The sequence below is a fragment of the Gymnogyps californianus genome, chromosome 1 (genome assembly GCF_018139145.2).
Source record: "Gymnogyps californianus isolate 813 chromosome 1, ASM1813914v2, whole genome shotgun sequence".
In the NCBI taxonomy this organism is placed as follows: domain Eukaryota; kingdom Metazoa; phylum Chordata; class Aves; order Accipitriformes; family Cathartidae; genus Gymnogyps; species Gymnogyps californianus.
In genome coordinates this window covers 88,530,573-88,547,528 of record NC_059471.1, presented here as the reverse complement: position 1 = coordinate 88,547,528, position 16,956 = coordinate 88,530,573, and the positions used below count along the sequence as shown (strand labels likewise).

Sequence of the window (16,956 nt, the reverse complement as noted above, 5' to 3'; positions counted from 1 at the left end):
GATCTTATTGCTTTGGAATTTGCTGTTGAACTTATTTAAAAGTAAAACTAAAAAGCAAAATATAGTGAAATACAAATACATTGTCAAATTTTCATTTGTTTACTAACAATCATATAGATGTTTCTATAAATATATTTAAACTGATATTATCCAAAAGATTTTTATTTTTTAATATTCTTGGATATTTTACCTACATTCTCAAATCACCCACCTTACAAATTATATTTGAAATACTGTTCATCAGCAAAATAACTGTACGGCCAATGTGCATCTATTAAGCAACACAGACTATCTTCTTCTTTACTATTTCCCTACAAAGCCAAGTACTTAGCTTATTTCAATTTTAAACTAAAAGAGCAACTGAGTTTCCATAGATCTGTGATACAATGGAAAAGGTGTTACACTGTCCCTTCAAACCATACATTTCTCCATTATCAACTCAACACAATTAAGCATAAGCTGTAACATTAAGTTATATCTAAAACTGGCTATGTTTGGGTTTTCCGTGCTCTCACAGAACACTAATATGCAAAAGATGGAATGTTTTTTTTTCTTTTTAATAAAAATTCTTGGAAAGAGAAAAACTGGACCCACCAGCTTCTGCAGAGGCTTTTTAAAAACTTGTTTGTCCGGCACTATGTAGTCTTTTTCATGAAATGCATGAAGCAGCAAGAACTCATTACGTTCAGATCGTCCGCCCATCATTGTCCTTGACTATAGAGAGGGGCAAAAAAAGAATTCAAAGCAGAGCACAGAAAACACTGACATACAAAAATAGACTAAGCAACATTCTTCAACTATTTATAAGTTCACCTAGCATTACTACTATTCTGTATCATCACCATGCACAAAACTCAAATGTGATATTTTTATGGAAGTTTTACATTATTACTTAACTGGATCATCAAACTCTCACACTCATCATAGCAACAAATTTACAGCATCATATATTCTCAATTAGTGTTTACAAATTAAAACTAGCAAATCAAACACAGAAAACATGGAACTGTTTTTACGGGACAACCGGGGTGGGGAGGAAGTAATAAAAATGTACCATGACATTCCCAGAGATGTTTGTTATTTGAAGGGCCAGTGGCAGAACATTCAGCTCACACATGATCTGGAGAATGAACTTGGCATCTGTCCAGGTGTTTTCCAGCATGAACATTAAGCGAGGAGAATCACTGGGAAAAGAAGGGGGATGGCCTAGTAAAGTAAAATCAGACTCCTTTGTACTCTGTAGTAGTTTAGACCTATATGCTGTATGGAACACATGGTATCTGTAGCACACCAGTGCTGAATTATATAGCAAGCTCTTTTAATCGAAAAAACCTCCCAAAACTCAAGCTTGCATATTCTATTAGTGTATCTAAACCAATGCTCTCACAAATCAATTTGCTTTGCACATAATAAGCCACCACTCACAAGCAGCTTGAAACATTATAAAATACTGTTAAGATAATACTTTACTTTTCAAATACCAGTATGCTAAGTCAGCATCTCCATGACAAATCAAATAAGCAAGCTTGAAATTGTATAGTGGGAAACTAGCTCCTCTACTTTCCAGTGAAGGATTAAAACCATGAATCAGCAACATACCTGTACATATTTCGAATTTCCTCTGGTAGAACTGTTATCCTCTCTGTTTTCAAAATCTGACGGACCAGTTCAGACAAATGGTAACTTTTGCAACGGATTAGTTCTTTAGCAGAAATTTCTACGTCACAGATCATTCGACCACAGGCAGCATTCCTTTCAGCAAACCCTCCTCGACCCTTAACCATATCACACAAGCAGAGTAAAACCCAAACAAAATGAAACATGCAAACATTAACAAAGAACATCTATCCAAAATACATGCTTATAGGATTCAGTCAAGTCAGTTGGTCACTAAATACTCTAGTACTCTAAATACTCTACTGAATACCACTAATACTCAAGCTTTATAATTATGCCCTAAAGGAATCTATGGTATCTTTCAGTATATGTGGATATTAAGTAGTAGATACGTAACTCTCATTACTAGTTAGATCTTAATTCTTAAAACTGTCATGCATTTTTTTTTCTTTAATAATTAGAATAGTCCCAACAAGAACATGGGTGTGGATTTTGTTTTTCCTCCGAGGATATTTTTTTGTACTAACAGCAACGAAAAAGTCACAGAACAAACCACACACAAATACTCATCTTGGCCTTTAGGAAGGACAGGAACAGGTAAGAACAAGGCCACGTTCAACACTTCAATACTCCAGGCCTCACACATTGTCCCCTGAACAAATACGTACTAAGAACTACAGAATTATTAATTTAGCAGCTCTCTATGGGATGATTCACCAATCAATCCAAATTACATTTTCTCATTTTACAGTTATAGCAGACAAAGACTGTTACAGTAAAGACTATTGCAATTAATCTGTCATTACCATCATCTAGTTGAGATATGTAAACTAAATTAGCCTAACTTGAAAATTAGTTTAGCTTATTACTGTAATAAAAGTCACATAAACACTCATGATTTCTGATCTGGGACACATGAAATTCAGCATGACCAACAGTCAAAATACATCAGTGTCACATTTACAATTCCTCAGCAAAATTAATTCATTTTTAATCACATGCAACATAAAGGGGCTTAAAAGACTTGAGCAATCTTATTACCCCAAGCTTTGGCATATTGGACCTCCTCAGTCGACCTATCTTGGACCAGTGAGGGACTTTGCACACATTAATTCTTTGAAGCAGCACTTCCAGATCAAATCCATAAATATTATGACCCTTGCAGCAGAAAAAATAACAAAAAAAGGTTACAACAAATGCAAATTGAAAGACTTACTTTCACACACTCAGTACTCCTTTGCCCTTTGTGTTTTTTCCCAACTAATTGATGGCATTATCTCTCTCACAGAAAGCACTTTCTAAGAGAACGTTCATCAACAGCACTCATTAGTCTTAACACTAACAATGCTGTTCAGCAGAATACCAAAATCAGCTCTATAACTGGCTCATAGCACACACAATTCAGCTTTATGCTTTGATACCAGAGATTAGGATTTAGAGCTTTCTAGAAAAAAACCCAACATTCTTTATACAGCAAGTAAACTTAGCTATGAGTAATTCCTTTTCTCTCCATCCATGAAAGCGTCAATATTGACATCAAAATAATGTAATTTTTTTCCTTTGATACTACAACAGGCATAGCTGTTAAATCTGGACAAGAAGACCTCACAACCAATATTTACATATCAAAGTACCCCAGCAATATTTGCAAAGTTTAAATAATGCTAAGGACATTGATGACACTGGTCTGTAACCTCAGCTGAAAGCAAAAGGCTGCCCTGATAAACATGAGCCTATGTGGATCAGTCAGTCACCAGGAACTGCAGGTTCACCATATCAGGTACATCTGTGTAGTGCAATACTGTGCTATAGAAAAAGCTCCTTAAAATCATCTGCAGCTTTACAGCCATAGTAGAGGGGTCCTACCTATATTAATATAGCTTGTTTTTTCAACAGCACTAATTAAACCAGGTGCAAATTAAACTGTGCTAACACAGCTCTGCTGTTTTTAGGATCAGAGCTCTCACAGCCCTACTACTGGCATCTTCAATTTAAAACCATTGGCTGCAGTGTTTGCCCTCATTTCTTCCCATAACCACCAGGAAGCTCAGCTCGCAGGGCAAATACCGGATACCAGCCGCAGTGAGCTGAAAACATCAGGAATCTGATTGCTCATTTCATCCTATTCCCACCACTTAATTATTTGTATTTACCTACAGAAGAATAAGAGGTTGTATATAACCAACCTGAGATTTATAACCAACTTCAAATTGTCTTTAAAATTTCACTAAAGTCAGGACTGTACATTAATTAAACATAACAAAAAAAGAAAATTAGTAATTATAATAAATCCTCAGCTGCCAATACAATAGAAAACATAAGAATACTTATTACAAAACTTCGCTTAGATCCTGTGGATTTGTACAGGTTATCATTTTGATTTACAGCATAAACACAATCTAAATGGTGACACAAATTATATGAGCATCTGACCTGAAACAGACTCTTAAGTATACCAAGAGTTCCCATTTTTCTAGAAAATCATAAGGGGTTTTTTTGTTGTGTTTTGTCTTCCTGAGTAAAGAAAAAAAATACTTGTTTCAGGTACTATGGAAATACTGCCTATTTCAGATATTATGGGAAATAATAGGATGTATAAAATGCTGTCAGGGAAAATTCTGTATCGTCTTTGTATCAAAGTATACCTGCTGTCTTATAAGCAAATTCAATTCATAAGGCAGTCTAAGACAAACATTAAAAAACCTATAAGGGGACAAAAGAAAAAGAACAAAGCTGACCAACTGACAATATGCTTTAATTTAACTCTCAAAGTCTCAGAACTACTCACCACAACAACATCAGGGTCAATTTTGTGAATCTTCGCAAGGAAAAATCCCAGCAGTGTTCTCTCTGTTGCAGCAATTTCTATTTTAGCATTCTAAAAGGAGCAAGAGAGCACCTGATTTCAATGACCCAATAAGTTTAAAATGGAAACATCTCCTCTCCCCTACTAGTTACAAGACAATAATAAAGCACCACAGAGTTCTCCCTTTCCTTCCATAATTCACGGCTTTTTGTTCTCACTCCCATAGACATAGAAAGCTTTTCTCAGAGGCTTTTTTCCATTTTGCTTTTGTATGCAGGTGTCTAGTGATATTTTAAGAGCCTCCTAAGAATCAAGCACACCAGGAAAATGCTCCATGTGCATCCTTCACTCACAGGCTTATGATCACACAGAAACAGAGGAAAAACAAAAATAGGTTACTTTATTATTCTGCCAGCTCTCCCAGTGCCCTTTAGAAAGGATGTCTTCTAAATTTTGACAGACTTTAATCTCCAAGGAAAGAAGAAACAAATTCTCCCAGTTTACTACGAGTACATAGTCAAGTATAATGAAAACGAATCACAATTTTAGCCTCTTTGCAAAACCTTTCCAACTCTCTTGTCTAACACTCCATCTATTTTATGAGTACAACTAGCAACAGTACTGAATCACACAGAGCACAAACCTCTGTTTTTACAAGCAACACAGAATAAAAACCTGGATTTAGGTTCGCAGAGTGGAAAACTAACGAAATAATCATGCCATTCCTTTGAATAGTTCTCTTGCACAACTCACCCACAGCAACATGAAGTTCACATTTTAAAAGGTACTAAAATCAGAAGGCTAACAAAATGAAATTACCTTCTTTTTAATAGCTTCTTTGAAGTCATACGGAAAAATGCAATCGTTCGGTTTGGAAACAACTGCAAAAGAAATTATATTTGTTCTTACATGCAAGTTCTTAATTATACCCTCCCCGTAAGCACCCATCCACAACAAAGGGAGCTAAGGAAAACTAACCTCTAATTCTAAAAAGCTAGCCTTATGTGAATACTTGTCTTTAAGATAACCCAGTAATTAGTAAAGTATTAAACAATTTTAATCAGCCATATCTGAGGTTATCATTGAAGATTAAAACTATGGTTCACAGCTTCTGAAGAACTTCCTCTCACAAGCATTCAACACTCTTCACTTGAATCTCAAGGTTTAGCTGATCTTACTATAATGACACTGCTGCAAGACATTTTCTTTTCCTAAGAAAACTTGTTTATAAATAAACGTGACGTTTATTTTTTTAATTATGTTCAGAAGAACTGAACTGAAAAATAACTACGTGACAGTAAATAAATGGTCTAAATGAATGGGTGAAGAAAGCAATCCAAGAGAACAAATGATGAAGTAAAACTAAAAAAAATGATAGGAAACTGTATAAAGCAGGGTTACCTCGCATCATCTCAAACTAAGATTTTTTTCAATAAAGTCTTCAATAAAAAGTCAGTAACCAGTGAAGTTAAAAGTAGCGAGAAAAGCCTGCCTGGGAGTTGAAACTTTGTCACTTACCTATTCTAAGCCATTATTGTTGGAGTGACAGAATGAAGTAAAAAAACCCAAACCAAACAAACAAAAAACCAACCCACAACCAAAAAACACAACAACAAAATAAAAACTCCAAAGGAATTATTTTTCTACTCATAAACTGTTCCAAGTACATACCACAAAAGTGTGTCTGAAAAGGAGGCTGAGGTGGAGCCTTATCCAAAGGGAATTTCTGATGAATCAGAGCTGCAACAGCCACTATCTATACGAAGGAGATACAGAACACACAACTTCATAAACATGACTACTATCAATACCCATTTCTTGCCTCCTTTTTTTTTTTTTTTAAGTTTCCTCATCTCTTTTCTCTTGTTTCTACAAAAGATCTTTTTAAAATGAATTCCAACTATAAATAGTTAAAAAGAAGGAAAGCTACCAATTGATCTCAAGTAAAATAAAGCAGCACCTACTCCTAAATTATCATCTCAGAAATTTGAGAGGAGAAATAATTAATTTTTGAAAACTCTGCTTTTATCAAATTTTATTCTGAATCTGAACAGATCCCACAGTTTAAAGGATTCCCTACGAAGTGCAGGGGAGATGTGAGCAGGGCAGGACATGCAGAGAAGCCTTGACCCCAGAAGGGCTGCCCATGAGCAAGCAGTCAAGACTGCCAAGAAGCCAAGAGGTTTTAGTGTTCAGAAGCTATTAGCTTTACTGATGCTTCTACTTGCTTTGCTGGCAGGATGTCCTGGCTCCTCAAACACTGGTCAGGAAAACCCAACAGAAGACAAAGCAGACAGGCTTTAGAAACATCTTGGCAAGCAGAGTCCTGTTGGTACCTTGCATATGTCTCATGACGTTGGCTAGAAACCAGGAATTTCCCATACTCCTCCCAAAAAAATTTTAACTTCACCAACAGGACTAATTCTGCTTGAAAAATTTGCCAGCCTAATTTTTCTTCCATTCAATTAACCAGAAACAATTATCCTACCCTATCCTATTAGTGAATACTAAATCTCTTCCTAAGCTAGGGAGACATGTTAAAAAACAGATAAACTTGCCTAACTACACATTGTCGTCTGCAGTCCACAACTTGGAGTGGCTACCTACATCTCTCCTCCTTTCTGAGAAAAGGAAAGATCTCACAGCAGAATAGTAGGTGCTATAAGATTTAGACCAAATTCTCATTCTATTTCAAAATTAGTTTTATCAGCAGAAAAACCTGGTCATTTTACCTAGAACCTACTATTAGCTCTACCAAAAAAATAATAATAATCCATTAACAGCTGTTCTGGGACAGTCCCATTTATAACTATTATGCACAACAGACAAAATAGAAGGCTTGAAAAAGTACGCAGGATCCGCTGTCACAGTAAATATTCTCACCAAACAGGCCCCCTGAACCCACAGTTCTCATGCTGGTGAGACCACAGTAAAAATTTCTTTGAAAAGCCCACAGCACAGAAAGTTTATTCAACAGTAAATATATTTAGACATGTTTTATCAGGTGAAGCTCTTCCAAGCCTTAGAAAATTTTTAGTATACGCCAAAGAATGAAACCAAACCAAACCAAAAATGAGAGCAGATTACTTACCTCATTCTGGTGAGTCTTTGGGTTCTGAGTGGTCTTCATGCTGAAGGACATGACCACGAGAGGAGGAGGAGGAGAAAGATCTTTAGTCACATTCACCAAGCCAGGCTTCATGGCCACAGCCTCCACCTTACACCAGCTGACCGACTGATTTGAAAGCTCTGAGGAAACAACACAAAACACCTTCATTCTTCTGGGAAACGCAGGTACGGCTTCTCTAATGACACTGTTGCACACAGCACGTCCTTTTAATGTTTTGCCCTCGTGGGATAGTCCAAGATCCAGACTAATCCTGCCCAATTTTTGCTAACTCCCTGGGCCCTGACTCCCGAGTCAGAAGCCTAGTCACACCAGGGGCTCTTTAACACCAAAGAAGAGAGGGAAGATTTGTATCGAGGTCAGGAAGATGTGTAATACAAAAAAATACTTCAGGCAGCTTTATACAGAGTCATAGTAGAGAAAGGTATAAGCCAAGTGAGCATAACTCCACCTAAATTAATATACCACCTCTTAGCATCTAATCTTGTAGTCAGTCCAAAGGGAGAAGTCTTCATAAAAATTAAATTAATACAAGTGAAATGAAAGAATACTCAGAAATTTCTCAAACGCTACAGAAAAGGCAGCCAGAGTGCTAATCAAAGGAATTTTAATCGAATGAGAACAAGAACATATGACTGACTGAAATGCACCAGATAATTAATTCATTTAGATATAGTCCTTCAGAAACACAATTATGGAAATAAGGAAGTGGGGGATGTCATAAGACATCCTACCCTGGTAGTATAAGCTATCCTAAAATGTAAGAGAGACCACAGAAAGCTATTTAGACATAAAGTGTACAAGAGCTAAAAAATTATATAGATAGATGGAGAAAAAAAGACATGCTCACCACCCATTATCATTTGAGAATTTTTTGGTCTGTAATTCTTCACTTGCTTTAAAAAAAAAGGTATCATTCACAAAAGATGCTGATGAGGTAACTCACTACACGCAGTAAGAAGGAGAGGTTACATTTCTGACGGATTAACCTTTTGAAGACAGCTGTTGGTAGACCTAGTTATCTTACTCCCTGCAAAATTATTTGATCCCTCTCTGGAAACCCACATATTTTACCTTCTGTCATTATCCTTGCTCTAAATGCAAACCAGTAACTGAGTAAAATATCTTCATTTATAAAACACTGATGATCTCTCCAAAGGAAGACAGGCAATCAATTGCTTAACACCTTTTTTAATTTGATCTCCAATATCTTAACACTCAGAGCTTCAACTAGCACTCTATAGAGCAGTGGTCTCCAAAGTGGGGTGCATACACCCCAAGCGGTGCATAAGACAATCCACTGGGGTGTGGGAAGAAAATTTTTTGTACCATTAATAAATAAAATAAATACTTCAAAAAGTGTTTATTTCACATACCTCATCCTTTTTTAATTTCTATTTTTGTGTTTTATTTTATAATGTACATAATATATTAGTACAATAGTACATTTATATAATTTATAAATAAATATCTATATATTGGGGGTACATGCTCAATTTTTTACTGACAGGGGTGCGCAATCTGACACGTTTGGAGACCACTGCTCTAGAAAAGCTCTGGTGCTATCTAGCACTGATACTCAAACTGCAAACGCAGCTTCATTATCAATAGTGATGACAGTTTTTGAAGAAGTTGTATAAGTCTGAACAAATGGTTTGAGACTTGCTTATTCTAATACTTTCAGGTATACTCTTTATCCCTAAGACCCTCTGTGGGAAGTGTGGAAGGGAAGCTACACAAGAAAGCAAGAACCTTCTGATAAACTACACCCCCCTCCCCCCAAAAAACCAAAACCAAACAAACAAACCCCCCAAAACCAAACCAAAACAAAAAATCCCAAAACCCCAGCTTTGGGGCACAAAATCCAGTGCAACGACTACAGAAATTTGCATAAATATAACTAGCCAGCTTAACAGACAGTTTTCAACAGAGTGGGCATGCCACAATTTTGAAATGAGCAATTCTGGTACCAAGATATGGACTCTCTCTGGATCCTGAAGGCTGTAAGAGAGATGTAGGAGTGGGGAAAAAAGAGCTCTGTTAGATTACCATTTAACTCTGGTGTGGAATCAGTATCTGAACTCAGGCAGGGTAGTTTTAAGGGGAGATAACGCACATCAGCATTAAGTAAAATTGAATCCTGCCTGAACTGGTGGTTATCATTGCCATAGCATTTGTCATGCTGGATATGAGGAACAAAACAGCTCTGGACTCTTTTCAGGTGAAGAAAGAAAATGCCAAAGAAATACAAGGTCAATTCTTGGGCAAAGAGTGCAGATGAATAACCACTCTTAGGCCTTTAAAATCAGTGCCAGGAAGTACACTGATGCTTGCCAATGTCTGGTGGAAAACCCATCACAGCTAATTCATCTTTTGGCAGTCAGGGATTTGTCTTGTCTATTCCAGCTCAAAATCCTTATTGGTATCCGCTTTCTCAGTGACTGAGTGAGGTGCTGTAAAGGAGAATCCTCCTGGTGTCAGCATTCATACTGTCAATTCTACATTTGAAGTGCCCCAAGGAGATTGCACTAATAGATGTAGCTTTTGTCCAGTACGATCGACTTCCCTACGTTCTTGGGAATATGCAGCACACATTGAATAAAGGGCTCTAACCAAGACAAAATAAGGCGGTATAACCACCTGTAAGTGGTGCATGCCACTCATGAGGCGGAAAGGATTTCAAACTAAAAAAAACTCTGCACCACAAACTTTTATAAGTGCCAGAAAAAAAAAAACCTAGCACACAAACAAAAAAGCCACCTAGCAGCAGTTTGTTCTTAAAAAGATACATTTGCAGAAAAAACACGAATCTTAAGTTATCAAGAGAAGAAAGAGGAATAAATTTCTAGGAAACTAACTGTAGCTCAGTATACGTGGCTTTAGGGTATGCACCGAAGAGTAGCTGCTAGGCACTGCATAGTTCCCTCTCACTGCCATTCAAAGTTATAATCTCATCTGTACAGTGTGCAACTTTATATGGATAGAGCTCTCACTCAGAAAAGGAAGAATAATTTACAATTTGTACTAGATAATGAAAATTACACAGATAAATTGCAAGGTTAATTTACAAAATGGTGATTCATCAGTACAACTTAAATTTCCCCTCCTCCCCTGATCTATCATTATTGTATGTTTTCCAGTAACCAAGTATTTCACATGCAAATCACCATACGTGGATTTTTTATTTCCAGCCAGCATGGTCCTTTGATCTTCCTACTCAACAAGAGAAGTTCCAGGCTAGAGGTGTTAGTTCCAAATACATGTGAAAATGTTTGTCCTTTCAGATCTTGGGGAAGCCGAGGGCATTCAGCCTAACAAGTAACAGAAAGCAGTGAGTCATTTCACCCCACAAAAGTCTTCAAGGTTGACACACTATATTCAGACAGTACCTTAACAAAACTACACAATACCTGAAATCACTGTAATTTCCCACAAGCAAAACCTTAACCCATAACACCTTACAATAATTGAAGAAATTACACTATTGACTTGACTTAAATAGGTGCATAACAAAATCAGGACAGTAATGTAAAAATGCACTGAAGCAAAAGTTCTTCATCCATACTGGATATAAGACAGAAATATTATCATCAGCCAAGACTACAACAATGTTCAATGACCATTTTAATACAGAGCATGCTCATGTTGTAAACTTAATTAGTTACAGCTTTAATCTTGTCTGTCATACAAAGACTGGATAAAGTGTTTCTGCACAGCTAAAGAAAAATTTGAGACAGCTAGCAAATCTCTATGGCATGCTGCTTTTGCACCTAGAACTAGTATAAAAAAAGGGTTTAAAAAGGCATTATCCCAGCAACTGACCCAATAGGTTCAAGACTGCTGAATCTCTTACATTTGAAACCAAATCAAATATTTTTGCTAATGAAGAATAGCTACTGATGTTCTCATGGGTATTTTTTTCCATCTTTGCTGCTCAATTTTACAGCTGTTCAACAAAAGTCTTTCTCAGCTGCTATTTGCAAGAGCCATATAAGCAGAGATATCAGCTATATTCTGGACATGGATTCAACAAAACATTTAAGGGTAGTAATTAATTTAAAACATCTTACAGTACTTTGGGCCCCGATCCAGTATAGCTAAAGGGTTGTTTGGCTGATTAGTTGATTCAGTGGCAAGCCAATAAAAAATAAAGCAGGATAATTGAGAATACAGATTGTTGTAAATCAATAAGCAAATTATAACTGGGGGAGAAGGTAGGAGGAATGCAGTAGTTGTAGGAAGTATTTTTTCCCCTCATGCTTTATTTACACAAATAGGGCTTACGCTAACAAATCAATGTTATAGGTTACCCGCTAATGAACTGTTTTTGTTAAGGACTAACCAACACGATAACAAAATGGACCAACAACCAAATGATAACAAAAAAGGCCACAAGCTTAGGTATTAACCTCTTTTTTTTTAAATTACAAGACAATGAGCAACTAACTACACATTGCAACAGAGGTACAGCCACTGGCTACTAAAGATCAAATCCTGCAATTTTTTTTTTTTTTTATTTTTTTTTTTGTAAAATCATAAAATTCTTAATTAGGTAAGAAAGCAAGTTACGGTCTTTCATCAGATTAATTATACTCACCGAATATTTAACTTCTAAGTACTCAGATTTTGCTGGAACATCCGGGATCTCAAAAGCGTAATATTTTTCCACTTTCTATATAAAACAAAGATATTATTTTTTCAATACCTCCCAACTGAATATTCATTCCATCCAATAAGAAAGCTAATGAAATAAAGGCCAGCTAAAAGACGCATCTCAAATATCATGGGCTTGATCATATATTAGCAATTCTGCAACTCATTATAACCATCTAAAGATAGTAAGAATGTTTTAGTACCTGTATTTAATCCCTTTAGGTTTTCTTAGCACGAAGAGTTTCTACAGAATTGACTTACAAGTATATATATCGGTCAACGAGTGGTGAGCAATTGCATTGTGCACCACTTACTTTGTATAGTTTAATTCTTTTAGTATTGCTATTGTCATATTATTATTATCATTATCATTGTTTTTCATTCCTTTCTGTCCTATTAAACTGTCTTTATCTCAACTCACGAGTTTTTTTTCCTGATTCTCTCCCCCATCCCAGGGGGGGGGGGGGGCAGTGAGCGAGCAGCTGCGTGGTGCTTAGCTGCCGGCTGGGGTTAAACCACGACACTAACCATTACAAAACAAAAAACATACAAGCTTAATAGCCAAGGAAACTCAGAAACGTTCTGTAAATTCACAGGCTTCAGACATACTCATGAGAATTGGTGGTTGCAGACCACCACAAAATCACAACACGGCTGAGATGGAAAGGCATTTCCAGAGATTGTCTAGTCCAGCCACCTGCTCAGAGCTGGGTCAGCTAGAGCGAGTTGCTCAGGGCCCTCTCCAGTTAGGTTTTGAACATCCCCTAGGATGGAGACTCCACAGCCTCTCTGGCCAACCTGTGCCAGTGCCTGACCTCCCTTACAGTAAAAAAGTGGTTTATGTTCTGATAAATTTCATGTGTTTCAAATGGTACCTATTGCTGTTGTCCTCCATTGGGCACCAATAAGAAGAGTCTGCCAGAGTCACCTTTACTCCTGCCCATCAGATGTATATACACAATGATAAGATTCGCACCACCAATCTCTCACCCCAAACTTTCTCTTCTCCAGGCTGAGCAGTCCCAGGTCTCTCAGCCTCTCCTCACATGACAGATGCTCCAGGCCCTGTAATTATCTTTGCGGTTCTGTGCTGGAATTGCTCCAGTATGTGCACACCTTTCTCTTACCAGGGAGCTCAGCTGAATGCAGCACTCCACACGTGTCTCACCAGGGCTGCATAAGGGGGAGGGACCACCTCCCTTGAACCTGTTGTCAATGCTCTGCCTCATGCAGCCCAGGGTGCCCATGGCCGACTTGGCCGCAAGGGCACATTATTGGCTCTTGTCCAACTTCATGTCTACCAGGATGACCTGGTCCTTCCCTCCAAAGCTGCCTTCCAGCCAGTCAGCCACCAGCATCTACTAGTGTCTGAGGTTATTCCAGTCCTGGTGCAGGACTTGTTATTTCCCTTTTTTGAACCTGATGAGATTCCTGTAGGTCATGAGACACCTCCAGCCTGTCAAGGTCCCTCTGAACAGCAGCACACCCATCTGGTGTATCAGCCACTCCTCCCTGTTTTGTATTGTCTGCAGACTTGCTGAGCGTGTGCTCTGCGCCATCATCCAAGTCCTTAACACGGACACTAAACAGGATTGGATCCAGTAGCCACCCCTGGGGTACGCCACTAGGGACTGGCCTCCAGCTGGACTGTGTGCCGCTGATCACAACGCTTGGAGCCCAGCAGTGCAGCCGGTTTTCAGTCCATCTTGCTGTCCACTTACCTAGCCCATACTTCATCAGTTTGTCTTTGAGGATGCTATGGGAGACGAGAGTTGAAAGCCTTACTAAAGTCAAGATAAACAACAGCCACTGCTCTCCCCTTGTCCACCAAGCCAGTCATCTCTTCACAGAAGGCTACCAGCTTGGTGAAGCACGATTTCCCCTTTGTAAATCCACACCAAACACTCCCAAGCACCTTCTTGTGCTTTGTGTGTCTGGAAAACAGTTGTTTTCACAATGAGTTGCTGCATTACCTTTCCCCAGGGCTTGAGGTGAGGCTGACCAGCCTCTAGTTCCCTGGAATCTCCTCGTCCTTGCCCACCTTGAGGATAGCTTTGACATTTGCTTTCTTCTAGTCCTCTGATCAACATGACCTTTTAAAGATAATCAAGCGTGGCCTCGCAATGACATTGGCCAGCTCCCTCCGCACTCATGGGTGCATCCCATCAGGTCCCATGCACCTGTGTCTGTCCAAGTTGTTTAAATGTTCCCTAACCAGATCCTCCTCCACCAAGGACAAGTCGTCTTTGCTTCAGGCTTTCCTTCCGGTCTCTTGGGGTCAGGGATTGCTGAAGGTTGGACTTAGCAGTAAAGACCAAGGTGAAGAAGACATTGAGTATCTCGGCCTTTTCCATGCCCTGTGTCACCACATCCCCTAGTCCTCCTGTACCTATAGAAGCCTTTCCTACTGCTCTTTGCCTCCCTCACCGGATTCAACTCCAGGTGGGCTTTGGCTTTTCTTTTCCACCATGATGTCACCTTCATTAGTCTGCCCTCTAATCCTGATCCATAAGCTCTTGACCAGCTCTTTGCCCATCCTTAGGCAGGGCTCCATGCATTCCCATTGCTCTGACATGTAAAAGGGACTCCCCCTCCTTGCCATCCCAGCCTGTCCTGCTTAACTACGTCCTATCCCACCACATGTCTGTGATCCCAATGAGATCGTAGCCCTGTAACTGCACACAGTTCCTCCTTTTATACTGCATGCTTTAGTGTATCGACACTTCAGAGAGGCACCCAAGAGAGCTGATTTCCCAACCATCTGCCAGCTGTTTACTTTATTACATTCTTAGAACAGAATCATTTCTATGACAGTATTGTATTTTTCATTTTCAGTGACTTGGGTTTTACTAGAAAGTAGTCAAGTTTGTTTATGTGTCTCTGACAAAGACAGTTAAAGCAGTCTCAAGTTCAGTACAACTTTACTGAAAGTTAAGTATCACTTCTGCTTTCTTCAAGAACAATAATGATTTTCCACAACATGCACAGCTTGTCAGTTTCTAAGAATAACTACCTTCATTTTCCAAATAATTACAATATCCTGTGCAACAATGCTATGGTACCTGCTGAAATGCCATGCTCTACCCTGTAATATGTATGCTCTGCCCTGTAATACTTCACAAACCATCTGCACCACTGTTATATATTATTTTTACTATGTTATGCCATAACTATGCTAGAAGATTACTCTTACTACAAGAATTCCTAGAGGCCCCTTAAATTAAAAAACATATTTTCACTGGACAGTGCACTAAGTTCAGCACATTATACACAGAGTCAGCATAATATACCACTAGAGTAAGTTTAACAAGAAAAAACAAAGTCACCATAAATTGGAATAAAATTTACAAATAAACAAAATACATGCACAGTTAGATAAACTCAAAGTTATTTGGTTTTGGGGTTGGGTGGTTGTTTTTTTTTTTCCTTAAATTAATAGCATCAGAAATAGCTCCCTCAGAGCACTACAGTGAACAGTTAAGCTTGGTACTTCTCATAACACTGCGGTTTTAAGGCTGCAAAGCCTGGGTAGGCGAGGAGAGGGCCCTCTGCTATAAATAGGAGGAAGGCAAATCCAAACAACTATGGCATCAACAGCTACATAGAAGCAGAAAAGAGTAATATAACTTGGTACAAGAGCACCACTATGAAGTCAGAACAGCGTTATAAATTAGCACACAAATGTAGATCTGAACTGCTGAGCCAAAGCAACACCTCACACGAGCAGCACATCATAGCTGTAACATAACAGATGGCGATGCACTGCTCTTAGCACAGATTACTGGTGCCCCCCTTCCTTTTTTTTTTTAATTTAAAAAAAAAAAAACCTTCAGGCTTCAAACAAGTTCTTGTTGCAAACGCAAGCTGAACATAGTGTAAAAATAGTATGCTGCAGTGATTCATCTGCGTTATTCCACAGAGCTCAGCTCAATTACACAAGCGTCTGGTCATAACTGCAGTGAATGAATGCTTTGCTGCAGAGTAATCTGCCCTTCAAGTGGCCCTTCAGAGAGCACAAATGAGCAGCAGTGATTAGCTGCTAAGTTCCTAAGTGGAGTAAGGCTGCTTTCAAATTGATTTGTGAAGACTTGCTAACTTGGCAGCAGTGCAACCCATTGAAGCTACAATTAGCAGCAGGTGCAGGAGGAAATGATATGGCTTAAGTGTATCTGTTCGCAGGGACAAAGTTTGGTGCTGGCAAGGCCAAGATGCACACACACACACGCACAGAGAACAACTTGTCTCAGTGTATAAATACTGGCTCTCTCCACATCATCACAAAACTGGGTATTCTGAATAAAATAACTTTGGGTACATGGTAGGTATGCTAGTAACCTTTTTGATTTCCAGCTAATGATGGAAGAATAAGAGTTTCTCAGTTTCACAGTACTATGCCAAAACTGAGACTTCATGTTACTCTGAATGCACTGCTCACGAGTGCTCTGCTCACCTGAGCAATATTGCCATTAGCATTTTAAAAATCTTTCAAAACACCAACCCTTAACAACACAGTAGTGGAACACTGGCTGCACGTCACAGAACAGGGAAGTTCTTCTAAAGCATATTAGGTCTTAACCACATACAGTCACAACTGTGTGGAGATCACTTTTTTGGAACATTCACTCAGCTGAGTGCCACCACCATTTCAATCTGAGAGCCCTGCACACCCCTATGGAAACACAGAGGCAAGGGCTGTATAACAACACAACATCTCTGGTGGTATAACTGCAATGAAAAGGAAGATGAAGACTCC

At 38.6% G+C, this 16,956-nt stretch overlaps 1 protein-coding gene across 5 annotated transcripts in view; it reads right to left on the bottom strand.

Moving 5' to 3' along the window:
- POLA1 (DNA polymerase alpha 1, catalytic subunit) overlaps nucleotides 1-16,956 on the bottom strand; it is a 207,725-nt gene that overhangs the window by 173,280 nt on the left and 17,489 nt on the right. For all 5 annotated transcript variants that reach the window (XM_050905507.1, XM_050905517.1, XM_050905524.1 and 2 more), the window contains 10 exons: nucleotides 12,148-12,222; nucleotides 10,723-10,861; nucleotides 7,515-7,672; nucleotides 6,095-6,179; nucleotides 5,243-5,304; nucleotides 4,406-4,495; nucleotides 2,659-2,775; nucleotides 1,600-1,775; nucleotides 1,055-1,184; nucleotides 595-714 (listed from right to left, as the gene is read on the bottom strand). In XM_050905507.1, coding sequence (XP_050761464.1) covers nucleotides 595-714; nucleotides 1,055-1,184; nucleotides 1,600-1,775; nucleotides 2,659-2,775; nucleotides 4,406-4,495; nucleotides 5,243-5,304; nucleotides 6,095-6,179; nucleotides 7,515-7,672; nucleotides 10,723-10,861; nucleotides 12,148-12,222 — 1,152 coding nt within the window. The remainder of the gene's footprint in view (nucleotides 1-594; nucleotides 715-1,054; nucleotides 1,185-1,599; nucleotides 1,776-2,658; nucleotides 2,776-4,405; nucleotides 4,496-5,242; nucleotides 5,305-6,094; nucleotides 6,180-7,514; nucleotides 7,673-10,722; nucleotides 10,862-12,147; nucleotides 12,223-16,956) is intronic.